Genomic DNA, 23,993 nt, shown 5'->3' with positions numbered 1-23,993 from the left:
ATTAGAAAAGAAAGAAATCAAGCATAATCCTGTACGGATCATGGGAGCATTTTGCACATTACTCAGGTTTTGTCATTGGTTCAAAACCACTTTTGAACTTCAGTGTTTAGTTGTGTTTTCCAAAGCTGCCTGCCACAACACATTATATATATTTAAAATAGTATGATTTACATATGTATGGATTTCTATTGGACTCCGTTTTTAAAACAAAATGACAGAACAACGAATTATTTATTCTGTATTTTTATCATTGCCAACAAAGACCTAAATCAACAATGTGTTAGTTTGTCCCTTCATACTTTCTGACTTCCCTACTGCGAGTGTGACACTAAGCCTCAAGCACATTGGTTCCTAATGAAGACAATAGATCTGAGACAAAGAGGTCACAAACATCCAGAGCTTCATTGAGGCTCAGTAGCTTCCTAAAACAGCTGGGCACTCACTGTTTTGGGCAAACGTTACTCAAACAGGAGGAACTAGTGCATTTGTTGGGGACTATTTTCAGGTGTGGATTAATACACATTCCTAATGAGTATGTGTACCAGCAGGACAAAACATGGTAGCGACTCAAAATAAAGTATGTGGTTGCACAATAACTACTTATCAGGATCAAGTCATTGTTGGTTTTCATGCGATTTGTTAAAGTTAAGAAAAGGCTCATCTGCGGTCGCTACATAGGGGATCCAAATAAATATAAGCCACAATGTCGCTATGGTACTGCTTGCAAAGTTTAATACATCACTATACAGTTGTCTTAATGCAACAAAAGTAAACCAATAAAAAAAGAGAAACCATAAGTACAATACTCAGCATTTTGTACACATATGCCCCTCGTCACAAGTCAGGGTTTGTGTTAAATATATACTGTATGTATTTATACATTTCAATATAGTCATGACGTCTGTACAGAAGGAATCAAGCTACAAATCATAACTTTTATTAGTTTTTTTTTCTTCTTTTTTTTTAAGTATATCAATAACAGGCCACTGTGGAAATGTAGACATCGTACAGTCAAGTCTTGTGTGTAGCCCAGTCAAAAGGCTTAAAGCAACATGTTACATGCTTTGGCTGTAAAACAAACGTCTCGCAGTAATAATAGGAACAAGGGTTTCAATTTGAATAATATACACATACAGAGAGAATTGTACATCATGTGCTTGATATCCTGCTTCGAGATCTACCGAGATAGCTTCACATTTTCCGTTTCTGCGGCCGACGACAAATGGGTGAACAGTAACGTCACAACTCTGTAACCGAGGCCTTAAGTCTTTGCGTCTTCAGACCATTAAGGACACAAAGTGCCAAGAATTGTGAAGATACATTTTTACAAACAGCAGCGAGAGTCGCGGGTGGGGAGGAAGACAGAGCGAAAACAAAATACCCTCATTCCTGACTTCTTATTTCGTCAAGTCTCTTTAAAACACAGCAACTCTTGGCTCATGGTTTGGACCCTCTCCCATCACTCGTGGTTTCACAACGACACAATGTGCTCACTCAATCAGAAACACTCTTCAGCATCAAGGTTCTTTGTTCAAGTAAAATACCAGACAGCCAGTGCTCTCTTGTTGAATTCACAGGTTATAGCAAGCACAAGGGGGTTTGTCTGACCTGTATTGTAATCATAAGAATAATAACATCATGAGAATTGTAATATCTTGAAAGAATAAAAAGAGCATTGTGTTAAAGGCGGGATGCAGTTATTTGAAAAGATGTAAACAAAGACTGCTCTGAGTTCCAAGGAAGCACGATTGGACCCAAAAAGGTGAGTTTCACTTTCTTCCACTTAATCGCGGCGCAATCTGTGACAAAGCAAGAGTTTCACCGGAACTCAGTGAGTGAAACCTTGATTTCTTTCATCCAGATTGAATAAAGGAAAGCAGATCGCAGACGAGTTGTATCGGTTTAGGTTTTGTCTGCGTGCTGTAATGCGCGTGATCTTCTCTCGGCGGTGGGGTCAGCAGTCGCCTTCGTGGGATTCGACGCTCAAGTCAGCGGAAAAAAACAGAACAACAGAAAATAATAATTAAGCAAAAACTATAATTAGAACATCAACAAACCTTCAGTATCACACTAACAGCAGCTTGTGTTCTAATGTTATCAAACTCTGCACGTGCAATTTGGAGAGGAAACTAAATCTGAATACAGCGTTTGCTGCAGTGTGAAAGACTCACGTTTAGGAACTGAAAAAAGAGGAAACTGATCAGAGATCTGCACTATTGAGGAGGAAAACACAGGATCTGGTTTTTAGTGGTCGTCAGTGTGTGTCGAGGCCTGTGTAGTTCAATGTCTAAAGCACGACACGAGCAGCTCTGAACACAACGATCTGAGATTATTAAGAACAATTCAAGTAAGGCAACATGTTGACACGAGATGACGGAATGGATGCTGTATGTGTTTGGTTTGTTTTTTCTTCTTCTATTTATCCTATAAATTGTGTCGTTCACATGTGATGTGGGTTCATCTCCGGCACAAAAAAAGTGGAGCATTGTGGGTAAAGCTTTGCTCTGAAACCTACACTTCAGCCTCTGTGAGTAAAACAAGCTAAAACGCATTTTTATTTCCATTTTATTGATCGAACAACTTTGCTAAATACTACAGAAAGTGAGGCAGCTGTGTTAAGCTTCGACTAGAGCGCGCGTGCCTAGACATGGAGCGTAGCGCCACCTAACCGCCGTCCTGTGCCTGGCTGGCTTCTCTACACACCAAACCGCTACAGCAGTCCGACCTCCGGAGGAGATTCCCATGTAAACTCTTTCACTCGGTGTTGGCTGCGTGTTTCAGTGCGAGTGATTGGCGAAGGAAAATACTAGCAAGTACAGTATAATGGAGGAAGTGGTGAAGCTGTTGTGTTTGGCAGTTTTACTGACATTCAGTACGTTCTACTTGAATATTGTGTGTGTGGTGTGTGTGTGTGTGTTTGACAGAGAACATTTTGGCAGAAAGCGTACAACCAGCGGTTTCCATTTTAAAAGAATCCTCTTGGTCGGTGTGTTTATACGCCATCTCCTCTCCCAGACCAGATTGTCCATTCGTTTGTTGTAGTGCAGGATGGTACAGCGATAGTATATCAGTAGTGCTACAGGTAGCCGCAGCTGGGAGAGCTGGGCTTTCTGGGTTTTTCAGCCATCTTTGACCTCGTCCGAAATGCAGCTACGATCACGAGTCTGCTTTACATTTCTCAGGCTGATCGAGTCGGCAGAGTGGTTCATCCAGGAAATCCTCACCAGTATGGTGGGTGCTGCTGGAGGCTGGGTGGATGAGGAGGGTGGATGAGGGTCCATGGCACTGATTTTTCATCTCATTCAGTCCTCTTTTTCCATCCACACCACCTCCACAAAGTCCTGCTGAGGCCAAGAGAGAGAGAGTTTGTGACAGCCTCCAGTAGAAATGTCCGGGTGTTTACCTGCTGCCATGAACAGATGAGGGTTCCTGTGTGACCGCGTAGCTCCAGTGGGTTGAGTGCCTGTGAGATCCACCCCCCCCACACTTTATCCATCACACTCATCTGCTGAGACACTGAAGGAGAACAGAGACATTATCAAGTTGCATTCAAACCCTGAAGCTGCTCACTCTCCTGATCGAAGGTGCTGTTCTTCTGGTTGTGGTTTGATCCAGAGGGATTATGAGGAGGGGGAGGGGGGGCAGAACGATGTGGAGTTTGGGGAAGCAGGAGCAGTACAGACTTAGAAATGGAGGACAAAAATGTGGGCAGTGCTGGGGGCACAGTGCAGCTCTGGATAGGGGTGCAGAAGACTCCAGTCCCCCCAGACTCCAACTAATGAATCCTCCTCTACAGCTTGAGATGGATGAAAAGGTAGAAGAGGAGGAGCAAAAGAGCAGGATACAGTGCAGAGGTGTGTTGGGGGAACGGCAAGGAGGCACTTACTTGTCCTCCGTGTGCTCAGGGATGGCAGCGGCGGCCAGCGCAGCTCGGTACTGCAGCAGCACACCTCGAATGCTCTTCACAAACCCCTTGGAGAGCGGGAAGAGTGGAAAGCCGATGTCCGGGTAGCCGCTGCCCTCTGGGAGGAAACTGCGGTAGCTCTTTCTCCGTTTCTTTGGTCGCACCACCGGCTGGCTTCCCGCGGGGCCCACCCCTCCTCCGCTAACCACGACCGAACCCGATTCTGATGCCCCGCTGCGCACTACAGAGCCAGCGGCTGCGGCGCCCCCTCTGTTTTCGCCACCCAGAGAGGCACTCCCCTGGATGATGTCGCAGTCCGAAATCTGGCTCAGCTCCTGCTGAGAGGCCGCTGTCATGGAGGGACTCAGCCCTGAATCCTCCAGCACCTCCTCCATAATACTGCTTACACCTGCACCCGTGACCCCCTCCTCCCTAGGCTTACAGGGGGTGCTGTGAGCCGGCACCACGGGCCACCACTCGTCCAGAAGCTCCACGGATGAGGGTCGGTCCCTCGAGTGTTGAGCCCTGGAGGACGTGTGCGCTGCCTGGCCCCTCTCGGCGCCGTCGTTTAGCTCAAGCCACGCGTCCAGACGGTGGACGAGCCGCCAGCCGTTGGAAACAAAGTGCTCCTGGATCTCCTGCTTGAAGACCTCCACGGGGTTCCGGAGGAGCAGCGTCATGGACTGGACCATCTTGATCAGGGCCATCTCGTTATAGCAGCGGCTGTTCTCGTACCCTTCCTGCAGGCCGCGGTCACTGTCGAAGCCAGCCTCGTTATAGTAAGGCTCATTGACGAGGATTAGGCCTGCGGAAAGATACACGTGTGTGTTTGTGCACAAAATGCCAGTTTAAGTTTTAAAAAAAAGACGGACAAACGGAAGCAGCAGTGGTTATATTATTTGTTCGTGTGGTGGTGGACATTTTAACCAAAATCTGGCGAGGACTTGACAAACGCGCACCGAAGACACGTTTTACATGTGTCAGCTCTGAGCCAGCCAGATTTGGTTCAACACTAGAAGTGAATCATGTGGACTTAGTTTGTCTGGCCAGACTGCACATAAGTCTTATGGAAGTGGTGCGATGTGTGTGTGTGAGGCAGATACAGTTCATTAGTGTGAGATGCTGCACTTGGAGCGCTTCTGAGCAAATGAACACATGAATAAAACATTTCTTGTGCTGCAGAGAAGAGAAGAGGGATGGAAGTGTGTGTGTGTGTGTGTGTGTGTGTGTGTACTAACCTTGTATGGAGATGAGGACTTGCAGAAGGCTGGACTTGCTGGTCCATCTCTCAGTGCCCTGTGGATGACATCACCACAAAAAAGCATGACACAGTTTCATGATCGATTCATACCTGATTTCAAATGTTATTTTAGCCTATAAAATATTCCAAAGAGTCTTCAAATGTCTTTTTTTGTCTCACCAACAGTCTGAAGCCTATTCTGTTATCCAGCTATACCTGTACATACATTAACCTGCAAAACGGCGCTCACCTTGCCGATCCAGGTGCCCAGCAGGCTGACGCAGACCTTGCCGTTGTCGTAGAGGTTGGGATTGAGGCGGCCGCTGCACTGCGACAGGTAGCGAAACAGAGGCGGCACAGACGGGTAGATGTTGGGCAGCTGGATGTCAAACAGGAAGAGACCGTCCTCGTAGGGCGTACGAGTCGGCCCTTTGATCAGAGATGAGAACAGGTCCTGTGCCGAAGAAAGTAAAGAGCTTTAAGACGCGCTTTAAGGCGCATTTTATGACGCATGCAGTCAGTGGGATCCAGACCGTTTGACCACTGAGGTTACGGTCGGTGAATATGATCAGATAAGAGAGCACGTCACAGCTCAAACGAAATAATGAGATGAGAGACGGCAGTTATTCATTTGTCTTTGAAATCATTTTCTCACTAGCTCAAAATGTTGATGCTTGTTTGTGACAATAATATAGAATATAAAATATAATATGTACTGTGACCAGACAAATGGTATTGCGTGCCATAGAGCGAGCTGATGGCAAGAACCTGCCTTTGAGAACTTATCTTCCAAAATGAATCGGGGCATGATATATTTCAGGATGGTGATAATAGTGCTGCTTTTTTAACCATAAATAAAACGGATATATATTTTTAACCGCGTCATTAACGACAGGAAACCTACCATGCGATCTTCAAATGTTTTGACCATGATGCCGTCCGGCAGTGACGTTGCAAGTAGAACCATTTCTTTCCTCACTGTGCTGAAGAACTTCTTTGCCTCCGCCGGCTGGAAGTCCAGTATATAAAATGAGTGCGTGTCTAAAAAGAAATAGAGAGAGGACAGCCAGATGGGGATTATATAGCAATACGGAAAGGAACAGAAATGAACAAATACAACTTAGCTTGTGTGAGCAGGGGAGTCAGCAAGCTAAAGGATGTGCGTCTGTGATTACAGAATGCAACATTTCTCACCTGGAGCCCACTCCAGCACAGAGAACACCTCTCCCTTGGCACTGGTGAAGGTGACTCCGGGCTTGCCACCACTCTGTTGGCACAGAACTGGTGTGTCGCTGAGAAACTCACTGGGCAACTCTTGTCCACCAACCGGTGTCTGCGGCTCCTGCTGGGGCTTTTCCTCTCCAGCTCTCTCTGCCTGAACAGTAACAGCCCATCAAGTAAGATACTTGTTTACCGCTCATTTATGTGCACCGCCCTTCTGTGTAAAATCCCATCAACTCGGCCTCGTTGTGGATTCATTCAACACCTACCTCTGTCCCTGCTCCTCCACTCCCCTCTGCCTCCACCACAGCCTCCATCTTCTCCTCCTCCACGATGGCCACGTTGTCCAGCGTCTTCCTCAGGTTCTCCTGCAACTTCTTGATGTCGTCCAGGAAGCGCTTCTCCTTCGTCGGTTTCTCCGGGGCCGCGGGCGTCACCGAACTCGCCACGTTTGTTGCGGAGGCGGGTTCGACGGAGGTCGGGGAGGTTGGTAAACCGCCGGTCCAGAGCTGCTCCACAGTCATGTTCTTCAGGCTCTCCAGGATCTTCAGGGCCTCTTTCAACTCCCTGAAGCCCCGAGAGGGACCATCTTTACTGGGCTTCTCCGCTCCATTGACTGCTCCTGGAGTGGTTCCTGAGCAGGCAGAATTTATAAGCGGATAACTAATTAAAAACAAACTGGACGCGTGAGAAGAAAAGCATCAAGGGATGTTTGAATCCATATTCTGTTTAAGTAATCAAAGACATCATTTTAGCCCCATTTTCAACTGCAGGAACCTTTTCAAGAACTCGTTTCGACCCGAGTCATTTCTGGTCATGTTAGTCCCAGGGCTGCTTTTCAAGAAAGTTAAAGGTTCCTTCAGCCCACAGTAGTCTGCGTGTCCATAACGGTCTAAAGACTGAGAGGAGGGCTGCTGGACCACCAGCAGGAAACACACTCTGTAGCCTGCAGTTCAGCGTACCTGTCCGTTTCATCTAAAAACATGATGGGGGGGAAACACCTTGGTTTTGTCTCATTTCAACATTTACTGCTGCATAGTATTTACTGATGAATGATGGATGTAATTAATGAAATGCAGACGAGGAAAATGAAACTAAAAGCACTTGTCTCCACAGTAAAGCATCTGTTGAGTGTTTGATGGTTATTTATTTGTGCTTTAGAACATAACCGCCGTGAAACAATCAGAAAATGGCTCTTTTCTCTCATTCACAGCACCGCCAGGCTGCCTCCCTCTCTTCTACCACTCGCCCTCTCAATCTCTCTCTATTTTTAATTTTTTTGACATTATCTTTATCAAACAAAGAGACATGGTTTGGTTCCTAGTACCGGGTGAAGTTCCTGCAGACAAAAAGGGGCTTTAAGTTCTTTTAGTCCTGTAGAGGAGAGTTAACACTATTCCTTTGAAACGAATAATGTTATAATAAAAGTTCCCCACCTCCTCCAGAAGCAGGACTAGCAGCAGCCAAAGAGGCTTCTCCCTCCTCTCCGGGGGCTCCTTTAGTGGGGGTGGTGACCCCAGCTTTGCTGCGCTCTTGAGGGGGGGTGATAAACGGCGTGGAGCCCGTGGGGGTGGAGGTCAGCGTCGCCGTCTCTGTGACATCTGCATTGTTGACGTCCTCGGCGGGGAAGCCGTTGTCCGTCTCCCAGCTGTCGCTCTCGTCCTCCCACTCCTCGGTGGACAGGACGCTGCTCGTCTCCTCCACAGAGTCGTAGTCGGTCTCCTCGATCTCAGACTCCACGTTGTAGAGGTGCTGCGTGTGTGAATATTAGGAGACCGTCAGCGTTTCCCTCCTAATGTCGTGAACGTCAATCAGGAAACACATTTACCTGTGGCAAGACGAGGGTCATGGAGTTATCCGCCCACACCACCTCCACTTTGCTGCTCACGTCCACCCTGGACACCTGGCCGACCGACGTCTGAGGGAAGGTGGATGTAGAGATACAACCATCATCAACACAATAGGAAAACAAGACGAGAGGGGTCCAAGGGGATAATGTGTGTTATACAGGTTGTATCATAATTAGAACTGACTGAGAGAGACCCTACAGACAGCAGTGTTTATTATTTATTAGCTAAAACTAATGCAGTCTGATACAGTTCCCTTCAGGAATGTTCAGTTTGTGTTCAAACTGCCGTTTTAGGGTTCTGAAGTGAGAGGTGTTTCTATTATTTTGCCCACCTCATCCATGTCAATGGGGGTCGAGTAAATACAGTGCAATGCATACGAGTGTTGCACCTCATTTTCGCAGTCGTTGCTTTCGTTCTCTGAGTTCCATATTCTGATGACGATGTCGGTGGTGCGGAAGTGGAAGTCTGGGTGATCTGCGATGTCGTACACGCTGACATCCTCCTCCATACCGAAAACCTGGAATAAAGCAACAAAAAAAATTCTGCTATAAAGCTGAAGAGTCATGTACAGCGGTTGGTATCAAAATATGAGACCATCTGCTAACAGTGTATGAAGTCTCCTCCCTCTATTATACTACCAATCTATTTTCTCACACACACACACACACACACACACACACACACACACACACAAAAAAAAACACAGCCGTCTTGTTTTCCTGACTGACCTCCACGTCGTCGCTGGTGGAGTTGAGTTTGATCCACTTGACGACACAAGTTCTGCCCTTGTGGTCTCCAGACTGGATCACGCCGTACACCGCCGGGTCCTGGAGGTCTTGGGCTGAGAGAGAGCACACAAGCAACACGCGTACACAGTTTAGAGAGCAAAACAAAGAACACAAAACTCTTTAAACCTGTAACAGCAATGATTTATAACAAAAAAAGAGGAACTAAAATGGAAACTTTAGTTTGCTGGCACATTAGAGTCTTGAACGTACGTCCCTGGTTTTTCAGTCTATTTCACAGAGACACAAACTTGGCATAGTTTCAGAAAATGACCTAGATACTGTAGGTACTAGGTGGCCGACTGGCCTATATAAAAACAAATCTCATTGCAGTCCACAAGGACACAAATCTAACAGTCTTCAGTGGTCGGAAGAAGCGAAACGGCATAAAATAAAAAAACGTCAAAATTCGTCGTGAAAACATTTTTAATCAAACTAATTCTCCTCACGTCGTTTGTCCACTACGAAGTCCCCGGGACAAAACTCATGGCTGTCGAGGTGCTGGATGGGGATGAGGTCGTTTGATCGGATCCCCGTCTCCACCCGCCCGTCCTTCCACATCACGTCAGCTGTGGTCTTTGTCGACACAACTTCCACTGCGACCCTATACAATAACACAAAAGGTAAATGTTAACGCATTTGAAAACTCTACCTTTACTTCTATCATATGGAGGACTGTTTCTTCCTTCCTACAGAGACCAGTAATACATTCTGTTGATTAGTTATATAATATCGTCTCATATTGATCGCAGGGCCCCACAGACTTTGTAGTGTCTGCAAATATCACATCGTTGTCTAAGGAATCATTATGATGCTGTGATGAAACTTGGGATTTACCTCCTTCTTCCTATCCTCTTCTCTACAGTAGCATCTACTACATTCATCTCCCCTCTCATTATTTATTTTCTCAGTTCTACCCCTCACCCAGCTCTTTGAACAGAGGAGCACCACTGATGAGTAAAAACGTAATGCAAACACCTTATAATTGAATACCAAACAGGGAAAGAGCAGACCACCCGCAGTGTTGTGGTTTGTTGGATGAAGTAGAACAAGCAAGAGAGAGGTTTTTGTTTTTTTAAACGGAGGATGAGTGCGACAGCGTGCGGTTACGGAAATGACACCATCGGTTGTCGGCACTGAAAGACTTTCTGTGCGAGGCTGCTGTGGAGCTCCAGTGTCACTGTCAGAGAGCGAGACACGAGCCCTTTGACAAACAAGAGGGGTTGGAGGGGCACACAAACACTCCGTTGTCAGCTTCACAGGGTAAGCAGCGGTTTATTAGTCGATAACAGATGATGTCATTGGTCTGGTTTTCACACCAAAGACCCGATACATTTGCGAGAGGGGGAACTAAATGTTCAGTATAATGGATTTGTCAAATGTCAAAACACTTCAGTTGTTTTTGAGACTTAAAAAAAAAAAAAAAACCCAGTGCATCAATCACTGGTCACTTTTGAGAAAGTGGTCTGATGAGTCACTGAATCGACAGAGACGTTGACCAGTAGGACAGACGTACTGGCAGTAAGAAATAAAGAGGGTATGAATGGATGAAAACGAGAAAGAAGGAATGAAAGATACAAAGAAAAGTAAAAAGCAGTGCAACCACAGCGGAGGAAGGGATGCTGGAGTGTTGCTCACTGCCGTTAACCCACCGGTCTCCAGGCTTGAACTCGCGGGAAAACTTGGTCCTCTTCTTCTTGTGCTTCCTCTTCAGGTTACGGATGGAAAGCGGGATGCTCTTCTTGCGGTTGGTTCCCAGGCCGCCGCTCTGAGAGGAGGCTGTGGAGCTGGCCGACGACGTCAGAGAGCTGCAGCCAGGATAACGGTCACAGGTCAACGCCTCTTTTAGTCACACAAAGTGTACACACGGACAGAATAGCTTTCCTCTTATTGATTGGTCAGCAAAACTGAGTAACTGTTAATTACATTTACAGCACAGGAAAAAAAGAACTGGGCTTAACGTGGGACTATCTGAAGTTCATGCAGAAATCTTTTAGCAGTCTAAATAAAGACATACAGGAAGAACGTAAGCCTCACACTTTGTTAAGGGCCATGTTTGAGAGACGATTATCATCAGCTCGGTGGTCATTTATCAGGTTCAACGAGCTCGATTGTAACTTTTAGAAAAAGCTGTGAGGAAGCCTCTCAGATGAACTGACAAAACGTCTTTCCGTCACTTGTATTTGAGGAAACTTCAGTATATTGTTTTTCAGTAATTATCTCTGCCAGGAAAATTATACAATCGATCGTGTGGGTGTGTGTATGTGTGAGAGAGTGAGTGAGTGAGTGAGCACCTGTGTGTCAGTTCACGGCAACAATGAAAAATAAAGTGTTTTTTTAACAATAAAGGACGTAGACATTTTCTAAAATAAACCCAAAATACAAGTATCGATGAGCATAATATGTCGGTGCGAATGCGTAAATGGTGACAGACCTGGTATCGTCAGTGTCTTCTGCAGCCTCGTCGTCAGCGTCCTGCTCCCCGTGTTCGGCCGAGGGGTTGTTGCTGTACGGGCAGTCCGGAGGGTTCTGGATGGGCCCGACAGGGCCGTTGTTGTTGTTGGGATGAGACGAGTCTGTCTGCTCTGATCTGTGCTCCCCTGGTGAGAGATTAAAGTACACATTAGGATTTCAATTTAAGGGGAATTTAAAAACGGGAGATGAAATGGTATATACCTAAAAACACAAAATAAATCAGAAGCGAAACTCCATTGGATTTCTTAATCAGTCAAAGGACTGCTTGATGTCTCACAGGAACTTTAAATCATTCCGACTCTGCTTTGCCTGGAGACACTTAGTTCTCTGCTACTTTAGGGAGGATGTAAGTAAAAAATAATGCACACCTTTCTGACAATGATTAAGCTCTACGAGTGTGTGCGAGAGAGAAAGTATATTCATCACGCTTATCGTTTCACATTTAACGTTCGTATAAAACCCCAATTCATCTGCTCTCACTTCTGTCTTACTGCTAATAGTAAATGCTCTGACTGACTGCATACTGACCATGTTTTTGACTAATGATTAAGGGTGATGGACCAGAGAGTTTTACACGATTAAATCATCTTAAACTACCAAACAACTGCTGCCTTTTTAAGGCAGATCAGTCAAAAGTTAAGTGATGGTCAAAAATCTTACAATAAATATCTTCCCAGCCTACATATCAGAGTCTTGCTGAGTTCATAATAGAGGCATCACTGACGGCATTAGAGAGCAGGTGTGTGTGTGTGTGCGCTCTATGTTCCTCTGGATACTGCGTTTTCTCTGCAGAGTGTTGTTTGGCACCTTGTGCGTCGGCGTTCTCCGTCTTCTTTCCCAAATCCTTCTTGAACATTCTTTTCAACTGCATAAGACACACAAAAACAAACCGTGTGATAGTTTGAAGATGATCAAAAAAAAAATGCCTTGCAGTACTGACAGTCTCTGTAATACCGAGGGGGATCCAACTTTCTTAAAATACACCCGGCACCGTGATCCTCCTAAAACAGGCTGTATCAACCTACATTTTTCTTTTTTACAACAGGCAACAAGTTATTCAGCACAATTAAATCTATACTCTGACATGTAGGAATAAAGAAATGCATTTCATCCGCACCTTTCTGACCACAGGGTCTTCAGGCAGGACGGGGGCACCCTCGGGCCCGTCACAGGTGATGCGGGTGGCGTCCCCCTTGGCAGGGAAAACATAAAGTGCCCTCTCTCCCAGCTGCCTCTGGGTGTGGTCGTAGTATCCTAGACGCTTCACCCTAAACCCAACCAGCGCAGCAACAAGATACAGTTTCAGTTTTGTATCCGTTCAGAAATCTGAGTGAGGACGTGTCGATGAATATTCAGACTGACCAGCAGAGATTTTCCTGTGTGATGGTGGAGGGAGGTGGATACACGCTGTCTAAACCTTTGGGACAGTAGCTCTTCGTGATCCACGTCACCTTCAGTTCGACCACTTTCACCTGAGGAGAGCGCGACGACACCATGGAGACAATTTAAGATACACAATTACATGGAAAACCAAATCTATTCAAGCATATGACACAAATACAGTTGGCCATAAAAGGGGAGAAAAAGGAGGACGGTCATCATCGTCTCACCTCCTCTACCACCACCCTGAACTTGCACTTCCTGCTGAGCACAGGTTTGACCCCCGACAGCCACTGTACGTTAGAGAAGACTTTGGCCGGACCAATCAGGACCTGACCTGGGTAGAAACCGTACGCCTCGTCGAAGAACAGGCCCTGAAGAACAAACACAGTAACAAGGATGCAACATCACCTAAAACTGAGAACATGACCGACACAAGGATGCATTATAATATATTAACAAATTCACATTAAAGTTAATTACATTAAGTATGCAGTATACATTGTATTCAAAGCTACTAGATGGAGCTTTCATTTTGTGTTGATGATGGCGGTCCCCGAGAACAAAAGTGGAAATGTTAAGCATTTAGAAATAGCAGATCTTCTAGCTGATCGTCTGGTCGACTCAGGTAGGTCACATAGAGACATTGGCATTACATCGATATGGTTTCATAACCAGTTAAAAGTTCGTCACTATTTACTATGAACCAGTTTCTTGTGACCCCCGACTCGTGCACGATTCATACTTCTACGTGTTCTGTTCAGGCACCTCTCAGACGCGCCAGGCGTCAATAGTTCTGCCACTGATTGTGTGCAGCATGTCGTTTCTTTTTGACTTGGACTTGCGGTTTGGCAGGTGGTCTCTGATTTATTTGATCGCTGTGATTCAATAGTTCCGCTTGAGTTTTGACCCAACACAATTCCATGTCTGGAAAAGTTTGACAATGAGGAGGAGCTGCTGTGTCTGGAAAAGTTTTTGTTGTCTTAACGGATGCGAGGTCGTTGAAATCCCGAGCTCCCAGCGCTGATGTCTATCAAACTTCTGTGGCGCCCGCGGTGAGTTTACTTTTTTTTTCCAGGAGGTGCGTGACACGCGTCTCTGCAGCTCTCTGAGCTCCGCAAACAATCTCTGCGGTTCTGCACAAGCTTTTCCGCAGAAGTATAAATTAAGCGAAGCAGCTGTTCTGCTCAGGGTGGCAGATAAGAGCTTGTGGCTACATACCGAATCGCTGACATGTGGACAGACGTCGTAAAGCTTGGCACCATCCTCCACACTCATGGAGCACCTGGAGGGAGGCAGAGAGAGAGAAAGAGACGACCGGTTGACGCTCACTGGATTTGGCACTGATGAATGTGTGCCAGCGTGTAGCCGACAGACTCCAACATGGTCACAGTACACGCTGTTTAATCACTCACTCACTCACTCACACACACACACTCTACCTGGCACCGTTGGAGAGCTTGAGGATGATGTGATTAGTCAGGTCGTACACTTTCCCCAGCCAGAATTCGTAGGCGATGTAGTCCCCGTACATAAAAGACTAGAGAGAACACAATAAAAAAAAAAATAAAAAAATCATCAAAGTATTACCTGTGTCACAATAATTAGGATTATGAGGGTGCACTGTAATTACTTGCAGAATAGTGTCATTTTCTACGTTACTCTGACAGACCAAAAGATTCACAGTCACACTTTCATCATCTTATCTCTGACTTTAAAGACACTACAGACACATTTTAAATCACATATGATAATATGTATTATTGCTAAATGTGTGTAAGCCTAACATCTGAGAAATACATTTGAAAATGCTTCATTTCTGGGTCTGTCATTTCCTAAAAATGTCTTGAAAGAACTAATTAGGTATTAAGCAATGATAATGGCTTCATTTCAGTACAGAGACCGTCATCTGGCATAATGTTACTGTTGCTGAACTAAAAGGTAAAAATGTTGACAGCTTGTGGAAGCAGATTTTTTTGACTCATCATCACCCGTCTGTACACAGGTGAGCAAATATCCCTTTTCATGTACGAGTAGAGATATAATTAGTTCTAAATGTCTTACCCAGATGTGCTGCAGGTCTTTGCTGTTAACTGGATACAGAACACAGTTCGTTCCCACTAGTTTCACTGCACACTCGATGTCAATGTTGGTCACAATACCACACTGGTTGTCCTGTAATACAACAAATACAAGTTGTTTTTTAACAACTTTCCTCCACAAGCGCCACTGGATTGATGCTCTGTGAACAAGACAACACTGTATTTCAACCAAAAAGGAAAAAGTGGTTTATTCAGATTGGGAGTTGTTGCGCTGCTTTAACAGAGAACGCCTCCTCTTGGCATTTCGTAAGCGTCGACCTGCTATGATATTCCAGTTTGTGTCTGATGCAGCAAATGGAACAGAGCGGTGAACAGTGACATGACTAACAAAGACAGAGACGTGGCTGAAAGAAAGCTAGAAAGAAGACAGAATGATGGAGGTGAAGTGAAAATGAGGGAGCTATAGACAAAAATAAATAAATAAATCTCCACTTACATTGGAGTAATTACTCCGCACAATGTCTCGTATGACGATGGATCGATCTTCAAGTTTCAGCTGGAAGAGAAAGACAAACGGGTTTAGAAAATGGTGGCCAACACAGCAGAAAGTGGATCATCATCGTCTCATGATAACGCTTCACATCAGTGACCCTGTGACGAACCCTGGAGAAGAACTTTGAAATGAACCCACTACACATGAATCACAGGAGGACCACACTGATGCTCCTTGTCACAGCCATGAGGGCTGCAACATGCACAGTCAGCAGAGCTGTACCGCCCCCGCCCCCCCCGGAGACCAGGTCTAATTATTGTGCCATCCAGACAGAGAGCCGCTCGAGAGTTCCTCTGAGCCGGCTGGCATGAGCCTCTGGTGTGAGAACACGTACCGTCACCATCAATTATTAATCCTAACATTGAACTAAAAATAGGGCTTGTAAAACGACGTGGTTTTACAACTACTGAACCAACAGCTTGATGGACAGATGGCGGCAGCACATCGTTGATCAAGAACTACAAGCCCCGGAGAGACACGGGTTTAGAAAACAGGAGCCGCTGGGACAAACTTGGCACAAGCTCAGCTCCCAGAGTCGCAGTGGGAAACCTTGTTCCCGTGAGATACATTTCGCTGTGTCACACCATTGCCTGTTAACGGGCATTCAGACCGGAAATAGCCCCGAATTAAAACGTGTTGGTGGGGCGTTGTCGCCTCAGGCTCCAGTGAGATGATTAGACATGATCCAGGAAGGCCAGTTTGAGTAATGGATCCATGAGGGAAGTGAATGAGGGTCTGTGTTTTCCACACAGCGATGTTGTCCGTCTCAACACAGCATTAAGCACATCTTCAGTCAAAATTAACTGGATACGTCTGAATCAAATTACCCGAGGTCCATTATTAACCAGCTTTTTCCGGTACTTTCACGTTCTTCTCAGAGGATGGAGTTTGATCACACTAAAAGCCCTGAAAACACATTTTCTCGATTAGCTTCATCCTACAATCAATGGGGTCCGACATGAACGCACTCATTTCTGCCGAAGTTAAAAGGTTTTGGTTATTTCACATGAGGGGTTTTGTTTTGTTTGGGCTCTCCTCACTTGGAGATCAGTGATATCATGTTTCTACCAAAGAATGAGGATTTAGCAACATTTGAATGAAAACGTGATGAAAGTTGTGGGTTGTTTGCAAATGTTGCCCGCTGTCAATCAACTCTGATCAAACCTCATCACACCCACACAGTCCAGTCAATACACAACCCTGAACTTCAATATTGAGTTTCACACATTTAATGAGTGTCTTATATTTTAGAGAAACACAGGTTTTTTTAGGGGCTTCAGGTGATGTGATGACAACTGAACCATCTACTATAAAAATAGTTTTGCTCAGATCTATAGAAGGCCTAACTGAATGCGACTGGAGTACCGTTACCATCCTAAACCATGAATCAGCACAGCGATTCTCCTCATCTCTGCCTTCATCTGCACTACATCTACCTGAAATTAATACAGAGAGTGGGGCAGAATTTCACACCACCGCGTTGCTCGCCTCACAACCAGTCAGGCACAAAATGGAGCCATGGGGTCCAAGCCTTTCTAACGCCATTAGACAAAATGTTGCGGGGCGTAAATATGATTTCATGAACTGCTGGATTTAGCCTTTCAAAGAACAGCTCAAAGTTTTATGAAGCACTCAGCACAACAACACAGACAATCAGCCAACGTTTGCACCACTGTGATCCATTTACTATTCAGGGCAAGTAGCTGCTGCTCTCTATTCCTCACAGCGTCTCTGCAGCTCCTCAGCCTTCATTGTCTACACTGTGGACTCACAAGGGTGGTAGAAAATAACAAAAACTAGATGAACAATTGTGTGCGAGTGTTTTTTATTTTTACTGAAGGGAAATTAAAAGCAGTGACGGTTACTTTTGGAGCCTCACATTTGGCATTGTGGTTATCTCCATCTTGCTCTTTTGCAACCAGATGCGACGTCTGAGATGAGGGTGGAGCTAGGCCACAGACACCCAGACCGGACACCGCGGTAATAACCTGTCAATCACAAGGTAGCCCCGCCCTAAAGCATACTCTACTTCATGGTCTATTTGACTCTAAATGGATAATCATTTACTAAATGAACATCATGCTGTATTGAAAAACACTTGACACTAAAGATGGAGACCATAAACTCATGTTTACTGAGGTAGTAAATCAAGTGAGAAGTAGAGTCATCTTCATAAAGACTTGTATTTAACAACCAGAGGAGTCCCTCCCTGATGGCCATTAGAAATGCAGATTTAAGGAACTTCCTCATTGGCTTCACTCTTCAGACCCGGAGATTGCCAGCTGAAAATTACACAAGTTACCATTTTGTAAACCGGGTAACTTTCAAACCACAACTGCATGGACAAAAACACCACCACCTGCAGAAACTGAAACTTCTACTGAAACCGTTTAACAGAAAGTTGCCATCGTCAAACTGACAAAATGCCAAATCAGCCAATTCCAATGTGTGTATGTTACATAATGTGATCTGAATGACGCCACCACAGCTCTGTGTGGCAGAAAGTAAAGAATTAGAAAAACTAATTTTGCTTACGAAAAGGGCTCGTCTTGTAGTCTACAAGCTCCAGCACAAGCTGCTCTGCTGGCAGTCAGTACACAGCGAAGTGGCAGCAAACCGCCAGCCAGAGCCTCGGAGTTTGGGCAAAGACAGATGGAAGTACAGGAGTAGAAAGCAATTAGGAGTAAAGAGAGCAAAGAAATGAAAAACAACGGAGGACTGCTGCATGTTAATGACTGGAGGGAGACTTGTTATCTTTGTTTTCACACTGCAGTTTGGTTCATTTGGTCCGGACCAAGGGGGGGGAATGATATATTGTGGAGTTCTGGTCCGTTTCCTGTTCACACCGACTTTTTAAAATCGAACCAAGAGGAGTAAACGTGAAGTTATACGGACTGAAAGGTAACCTGTTGGCCATCCTGCATCATTAGAAACAACGTGAGGAGTTCCAGTGACTGAAGTTCATGCAGCACTTTAGTGTTTCTGATGTGTATATTTATGTTCTTTGATTAATAAAAGGTTTATAAGCATTATAGTATTAGTAGTACTAGACTGTAAGTTGACCGTATGTTATGAATAACTTATAATAGCTTTTGACCTTTTAAATCAAGGAAAATACCTGCGTCGACATGCATACGTTTTGATTCACATGAATAGGTCATATACATGTCCTTAAATACAGATTAATAACACAACAGACTACACAAGAAAGTGAATATTGTACTGTACTCAATTCACCTTCCACTATTTTGTTATCAAATATCAACCAAAATATCCGATCCATCTTTTGATTTCAACCTGGGTCTTATTCTCATAATTGTGGTTCCGACTATGGGTTATGCGCTTTTTGCACTCGCACACCTCCATTGTAGAAATTCAGGAAACACATCTATATATTAGGGCGCAAGCCTCATAAAGCTTCTTAAATCAACTTACATTTAGTACAACCAAAAGTAAACAGAGAGGGGTCTCATAGATTAGCTAATGTAGCCAACGGCATAGAGGTTTACTTCCAAGGCAACAGAGATGACGAGTGCAAAGTTAGCATGACCCACAGACAGATGGGCCACAATTTACCCAATGAAAATAAGATACAAAAGTGTGTGTGTGGAGGGGGGATACGCTCGATGGGTCGCAATGTTCCCTTGTAATCTATTAAACAGCAGCCCGTCTGCTCCTCATGTCTCTGCTGCTGGTGGTTAGAACAGACGCAAACACACACGCACGCACGCACGCACGCACGCACGCACCTTTCAGCTGAAAGAAGCTCAAGTACTAAACACATTTCTTTGAGACGGACACACATACACAGCTCGTCATTAATATGCTCTCAGTGCAACATGCTGCAGTGCGCTACTGTAGTAACTGATTTCCTCCCCAGTTCAAAAACACTGTTTAAAATCGATACCATTTAGCCCACCGTAAGACAGAGCAGAGATGGCAACACAGCCCCGTAGGTCACACTACCCCGCACCCAATTATGACCAGTATGTGAATTTACTGGTCAACCAGATGTTATGAAGCAGCTGGTCGGCAATGGCATAACCCTCTTAATGAGTGTAACGTTGATTTCAAATTGAAAGATGGACACCTCTCTTCCTAATATCTGCTACAGAGCATCATGTCCCTGCAGTGGGAGTGTTTTTCTCCAGGAAGAGACTAAAGAGGGGAGGGAGGATAAGGATATCTCACCGTTTCATGACGGAGAAGAAAATAAATATTTCTCACTTTCTATCACAGGCTAATATCTTATAATTTATCAGTGTATCATTTGTTTACTATTCACTGAAGTTAGGATAGTGTTAAGATAGGGGTAAATAAAGTCAAATAATATGGCAGCCAAAAAGTCAGGAGTAGAAATCATTGCTTTCCCGTCGAGTCAGTGTTACAGCAAGTTTGAATGAGTTTAGAAACAACTCAGGCTTTGCCTGACAGTTAGCCGGCCTAACACACTAGACCAACTGAAATAAGCTTGGCTTATATGTTAAACTTACTTTACAGAACGGGTCTCAGAATACTCCTTATACCCTTTAACTCGATGACAAATGCATTACGAAAAGTCAGTTCAGGGGAAAGTAAACATTTGTGCAGGTTGTGCCACAATTGTGTTTACGTGTGTTGTCACTGTTAATTGTTTACGCGCGAGTCTCACAATTGGAGAGCAATCTTTCTTTTTCAATCTTTAAGATCTTTGCAAATGAAGCAGACGTCTGTCGTCTGCATGGGAGGGAGGCGTCGCCAGTCACAACACATGAAGCTACGCCACACCTTGAAAGTTGTTTCTTTGGCACACGCATGCATAGACTGTATAACCACACTAGGGATTCATGCATTTCTTTAACGACATGTTTGGTTTCAGATACAGGCATTATTAATAGTGTATAAAGCACTAAGTATAAAACCCTTTCCCTTCTCATCTCTCATGCCTACCGAGTCGCAGATATTCACCGCATTAAAGCAAACACGTACTGCAGACAACTAGGCAGCCAGGTTACAACAAACCAGCTGACTGTTGCTATGGCTCGTGCAGTGATGATGAGAAGTGAGGCGGTGGACCCAGAGTCAGACACCAAAAGAGAGAGAGACATGCTCATTTGCACGAATGGATGAATGTGCGAGTGTCTGTTTGTGGCTCTGAATAGAAGACAACCTTGGCTGCCTCTCCATCCAGACGGATGGAGGTAGAAGGGAACGGATTGAATACGGGGATCGATGGAGTATTCCAACAGTATTTGCTTTGACTTCCCGGCCTAATTAACACAAGTCATTATTCAGGTACCGTACGAGGAAGAGGAAGAGAAGGAGACACTGCAGAGGACTGCAGCTCGGGGCCACGCCTTATCTCCACTTTGACAGACTGTTTACTACGCCAGGCTCTCTCGTCTTTCAGCTTGATCTCCGTAGTAGCAGCAGCAGCTGCACACACTGTATTTCTGCTGTCCCACTGGTCAGGAGAACTGCTTCGTCACAACTTCCTCATTGGCTAACATGAATCCACACTTCATCAGAATAAAGCATGAGGTTGTCACTCTCGACAGTGACAAGGACAGAGATCCTTATGGCTATTGTCTATGAGGATAAATGAGAAATATAAGCCTTGCTACATTTCTGTTTAAAGTTTAAATATACAGGCTTAAATGGGATGAGGCAAAAAACAAAAACTTGCAACCTTGGTTGAGACGGCAATAAACAACTGAATCATCGATCAATCCTCACGCCCTGATACTTTCTCCTCGCTGCTGTCTGACTATTGATTCAGACACACAGGAAGGGTGCACAGCTCTATTAGAAAGAGAGCAGATACAGGGCCTTCTACCCACACAGACCACAAGGGAATGACAAGCGGACTAATAGCGCACAGTATCTATTATAGAGCAATCTTCTTACGCTGTAGTTTCACCGATGAAGTGAAAAAGGACCAAAACAAAAAGAGAAATAGAAAGGGGTGGAGGCACTAAGGGAAGAAGGGCACAGAGAACTGTACAATAGAAGGAGGGAAACGAGCATCAGAGAGGCAGAGAATGTAAGATGGAGAAAGAGTGGGAGATGAAGGATGGGAATACTCGAGAGTCAATCACGGAGATGAGGAAACAGATGGAAAGAGTCGGATGGGGAAGGTGGCTAAGGGGAGGAGGGTGCAAGGAGTGGTGGGCCGGGTGCGTCGGGGAGAAAAGGAAGACGAGCAGTGAACGAGGCAGCAGAGGAGGCAGCAGCCAGCCCAACAAGTGGGGGATCGAGATGGATCCCAGGTGAGAGACAGAAAGAGTGAGGGAACAAGAAAAGAGAGAGACAGAAATAGACAAGAGCACAGCAAACACAGCAGTGAGTAGAGAGACCGTCTCCCCACTGGGCAGGGCCAATACTGCAGAGGGAGAAAGAGAGGATGAGAAGACGAGGGAGGAAGAGAGAGAAATAAGAGATGGTAAGAGGGCTGGATGCGGATAGGCAAGTCACTTCAGAGTATGTGTGTGTGGGGTCTATGCAGAGAAAGAGAGGATCAAATGAGATCCATTATCTCAGGGAAGGAGCTGGGCGACCAGCACATTACGTCAACATTCTCCAACACTGGTCTGCTGGGACGCTGAGGGAGGTGAGCGCAGGGGGGAGGAGGAGGTGAACAGGATGGATTAGGAGGGGAGGAAAGAGTGGGGGAGGGGAGAAGAGGGAAAGCAGGGTAAGAAAGAAGGGGAGGAGATGATGATGCTCGAAAAGAGGAACCTAAAAGGGTGGGGATTCTGGACGGTCATGTTGTGTCCCGTGTCGTACCAGATTTCCTGTAAAGACAAGCTGCTGACATCATCCCCCCAAATGGTAACTAGAAGTGGTGCCACTGGGAAATTATTTCGCAGGCTTGGATTTGTCCGACATGATGCCGCAGATGTGTATCAATCAACACAGGCAGCCAGCATGGCGTGAAGTCCACCGTCAACGGGCCCAAACACAACCAGGGACCAGTGATGGGGAGTACACATTAAGAGATCAAATAAACACATGATGAAACTTAAACTAGACCTGGGTGTAAAAATGTATGTCAATGTCTTTTTTTAGCCACTAATAGTAGTTTCTGGAAAAGGTCCTGTTATACAGCGATTCATTTTAGCCATGAAAACACTCACTGACCATCCCTGTGCTTGAAGGCTTCCATCAGATATGATGGAACATTAGCAATGCAGCACCGGTGCTGAGGAAGCATACAGAACCTCAGTGTCTGATGACACAACCTGGTTGTGTGTTTGTTTGTTCCTGCCTGGCACCTGCTCAAAACCATAACTATGGCTCTGCCCTCCATAGCGCTATTGGGTGGGCCCTGGCAGCAGCATCGTGTCCCAGATCACACCAACGTCTGCCAGCCTATACCTCGAGCACCTGCAGACGGCTCCAGAGCAAACAGCGCTGACGGATGCACACGGACAACCGCACTCTCGTCTGAGGGCAGTCACGTGGCAAACTCGGAGCAGAATGCACAGTTTTAAATGTCTAGGGGTGACTTGTTTTCCACTTTCAGCCCCTCGGTCAGCTTCAAGAGTCCCACAGCCACGAGCATTTTAGAAATCATTTCTGATCAAACGGCATGAACAGTGTGGAAGCTCGACACGAGCATACAAAAGATCAACACGGTTATATCGAACTGAATAAATGGCTAAAATGCTAAGTTAGTTATCGTGCTTAAACTAAACAAATAGAAATAGCTAAAGTGATCACTCCAGTCTACTCAGTAGAGAACTGCTGTAGCTACTGCACACTGCTGAGGGCCATTTCAACCCACACACACCGACTACGTTTGCTCATTTATAAGCTACATATAGTGGCAATAGCTAAGTGGAGATGAAGAGCTACAGGATACAGGCTAATTATACACATTTCTGTTGTAATTAAAGGCCATTGTTTATTCATGGGAATATTGTTATTTCTTATGGTGCTTTTAGGCAACTCCATGCCTCCAAGAGGTCATACTTGGAGATGCCTGGATAGGAATGAAAACAGTGTCTGCGATCATGAGCAGAGGATGGATGGGAGCTGAAGGAAATCTGTGTGGTCAAGTGAGAGCAGTCAGCTCTTTTTAGGACAGCGATGTATCCATTCTGTGGGTCAACAGGGGTGCGACCAGACCTTTGTAGTTGGATGGATGAGGGCAGGGGTCAAGGGTCAGCTCAAGGTCACTCAACAATGCATACAACCCCTCTGCTACTACAGCTGTCAAGAAACCAGCCACAGACATTTAATGTCTTCTAGTTCTTCGGGGGCGCACGCACACGCACACGCACACACACACACACACACACACCTTGATGACTGACTGACTCTGGTTGCAGTTACAATCCGAGTAGCCGAACAGGCCGTGTCGCTAAAACAAAATCACAGACAATAAAAGGTGAAGATAAAAGCAACAGCAACCCCAGGAGCCTCCTTGTTCACTTCATAAAGCATTAGACTCAATAGGTTTTATGATGTCATATTTTATACAGTGGGTACGGAAAGTATTCAGACCCCTTTAAATTTCACTCTTTGTTTCATTGCAGCCATTTGCTAAAATCAAAAAAGTT

The 23,993-nt window shown here is 45.3% G+C and overlaps 1 protein-coding gene across 1 annotated transcript in view; it reads right to left on the bottom strand.

Annotated features, from left to right (window-relative positions):
- Positions 1–706: 706 nt before the first annotated feature.
- The window catches only part of ube2o (ubiquitin-conjugating enzyme E2O), a 28,475-nt gene continuing 5,188 nt past the window's right edge, over positions 707–23,993 (bottom strand). Inside the window, exons 2-23 of the mRNA XM_031874603.1 lie at positions 15,394–15,453; positions 14,920–15,030; positions 14,298–14,395; positions 14,077–14,140; positions 13,086–13,229; positions 12,838–12,947; positions 12,593–12,743; positions 12,283–12,340; positions 11,435–11,600; positions 10,653–10,808; positions 9,450–9,604; positions 8,944–9,056; positions 8,604–8,732; positions 8,194–8,283; positions 7,802–8,117; positions 6,635–6,999; positions 6,339–6,519; positions 6,049–6,185; positions 5,395–5,598; positions 5,143–5,200; positions 3,887–4,709; positions 707–3,516 (exon numbers count right to left, since the gene is read on the bottom strand). Of these exons, the coding sequence (XP_031730463.1) occupies positions 3,489–3,516; positions 3,887–4,709; positions 5,143–5,200; positions 5,395–5,598; positions 6,049–6,185; positions 6,339–6,519; positions 6,635–6,999; positions 7,802–8,117; positions 8,194–8,283; positions 8,604–8,732; positions 8,944–9,056; positions 9,450–9,604; positions 10,653–10,808; positions 11,435–11,600; positions 12,283–12,340; positions 12,593–12,743; positions 12,838–12,947; positions 13,086–13,229; positions 14,077–14,140; positions 14,298–14,395; positions 14,920–15,030; positions 15,394–15,453 (3,717 nt within the window). The 3' untranslated portion in view covers positions 707–3,488. The remainder of the gene's footprint in view (positions 3,517–3,886; positions 4,710–5,142; positions 5,201–5,394; positions 5,599–6,048; positions 6,186–6,338; positions 6,520–6,634; positions 7,000–7,801; positions 8,118–8,193; positions 8,284–8,603; positions 8,733–8,943; positions 9,057–9,449; positions 9,605–10,652; positions 10,809–11,434; positions 11,601–12,282; positions 12,341–12,592; positions 12,744–12,837; positions 12,948–13,085; positions 13,230–14,076; positions 14,141–14,297; positions 14,396–14,919; positions 15,031–15,393; positions 15,454–23,993) is intronic.

The sequence above is a fragment of the Anarrhichthys ocellatus genome, unplaced genomic scaffold (assembly GCF_004355925.1).
Source record: "Anarrhichthys ocellatus isolate YVR2014 unplaced genomic scaffold, GSC_Weel_1.0 scaffold83, whole genome shotgun sequence".
NCBI lineage: Eukaryota > Metazoa > Chordata > Actinopteri > Perciformes > Anarhichadidae > Anarrhichthys > Anarrhichthys ocellatus.
This window is presented reverse-complemented; position numbering and strand designations above follow the sequence as displayed.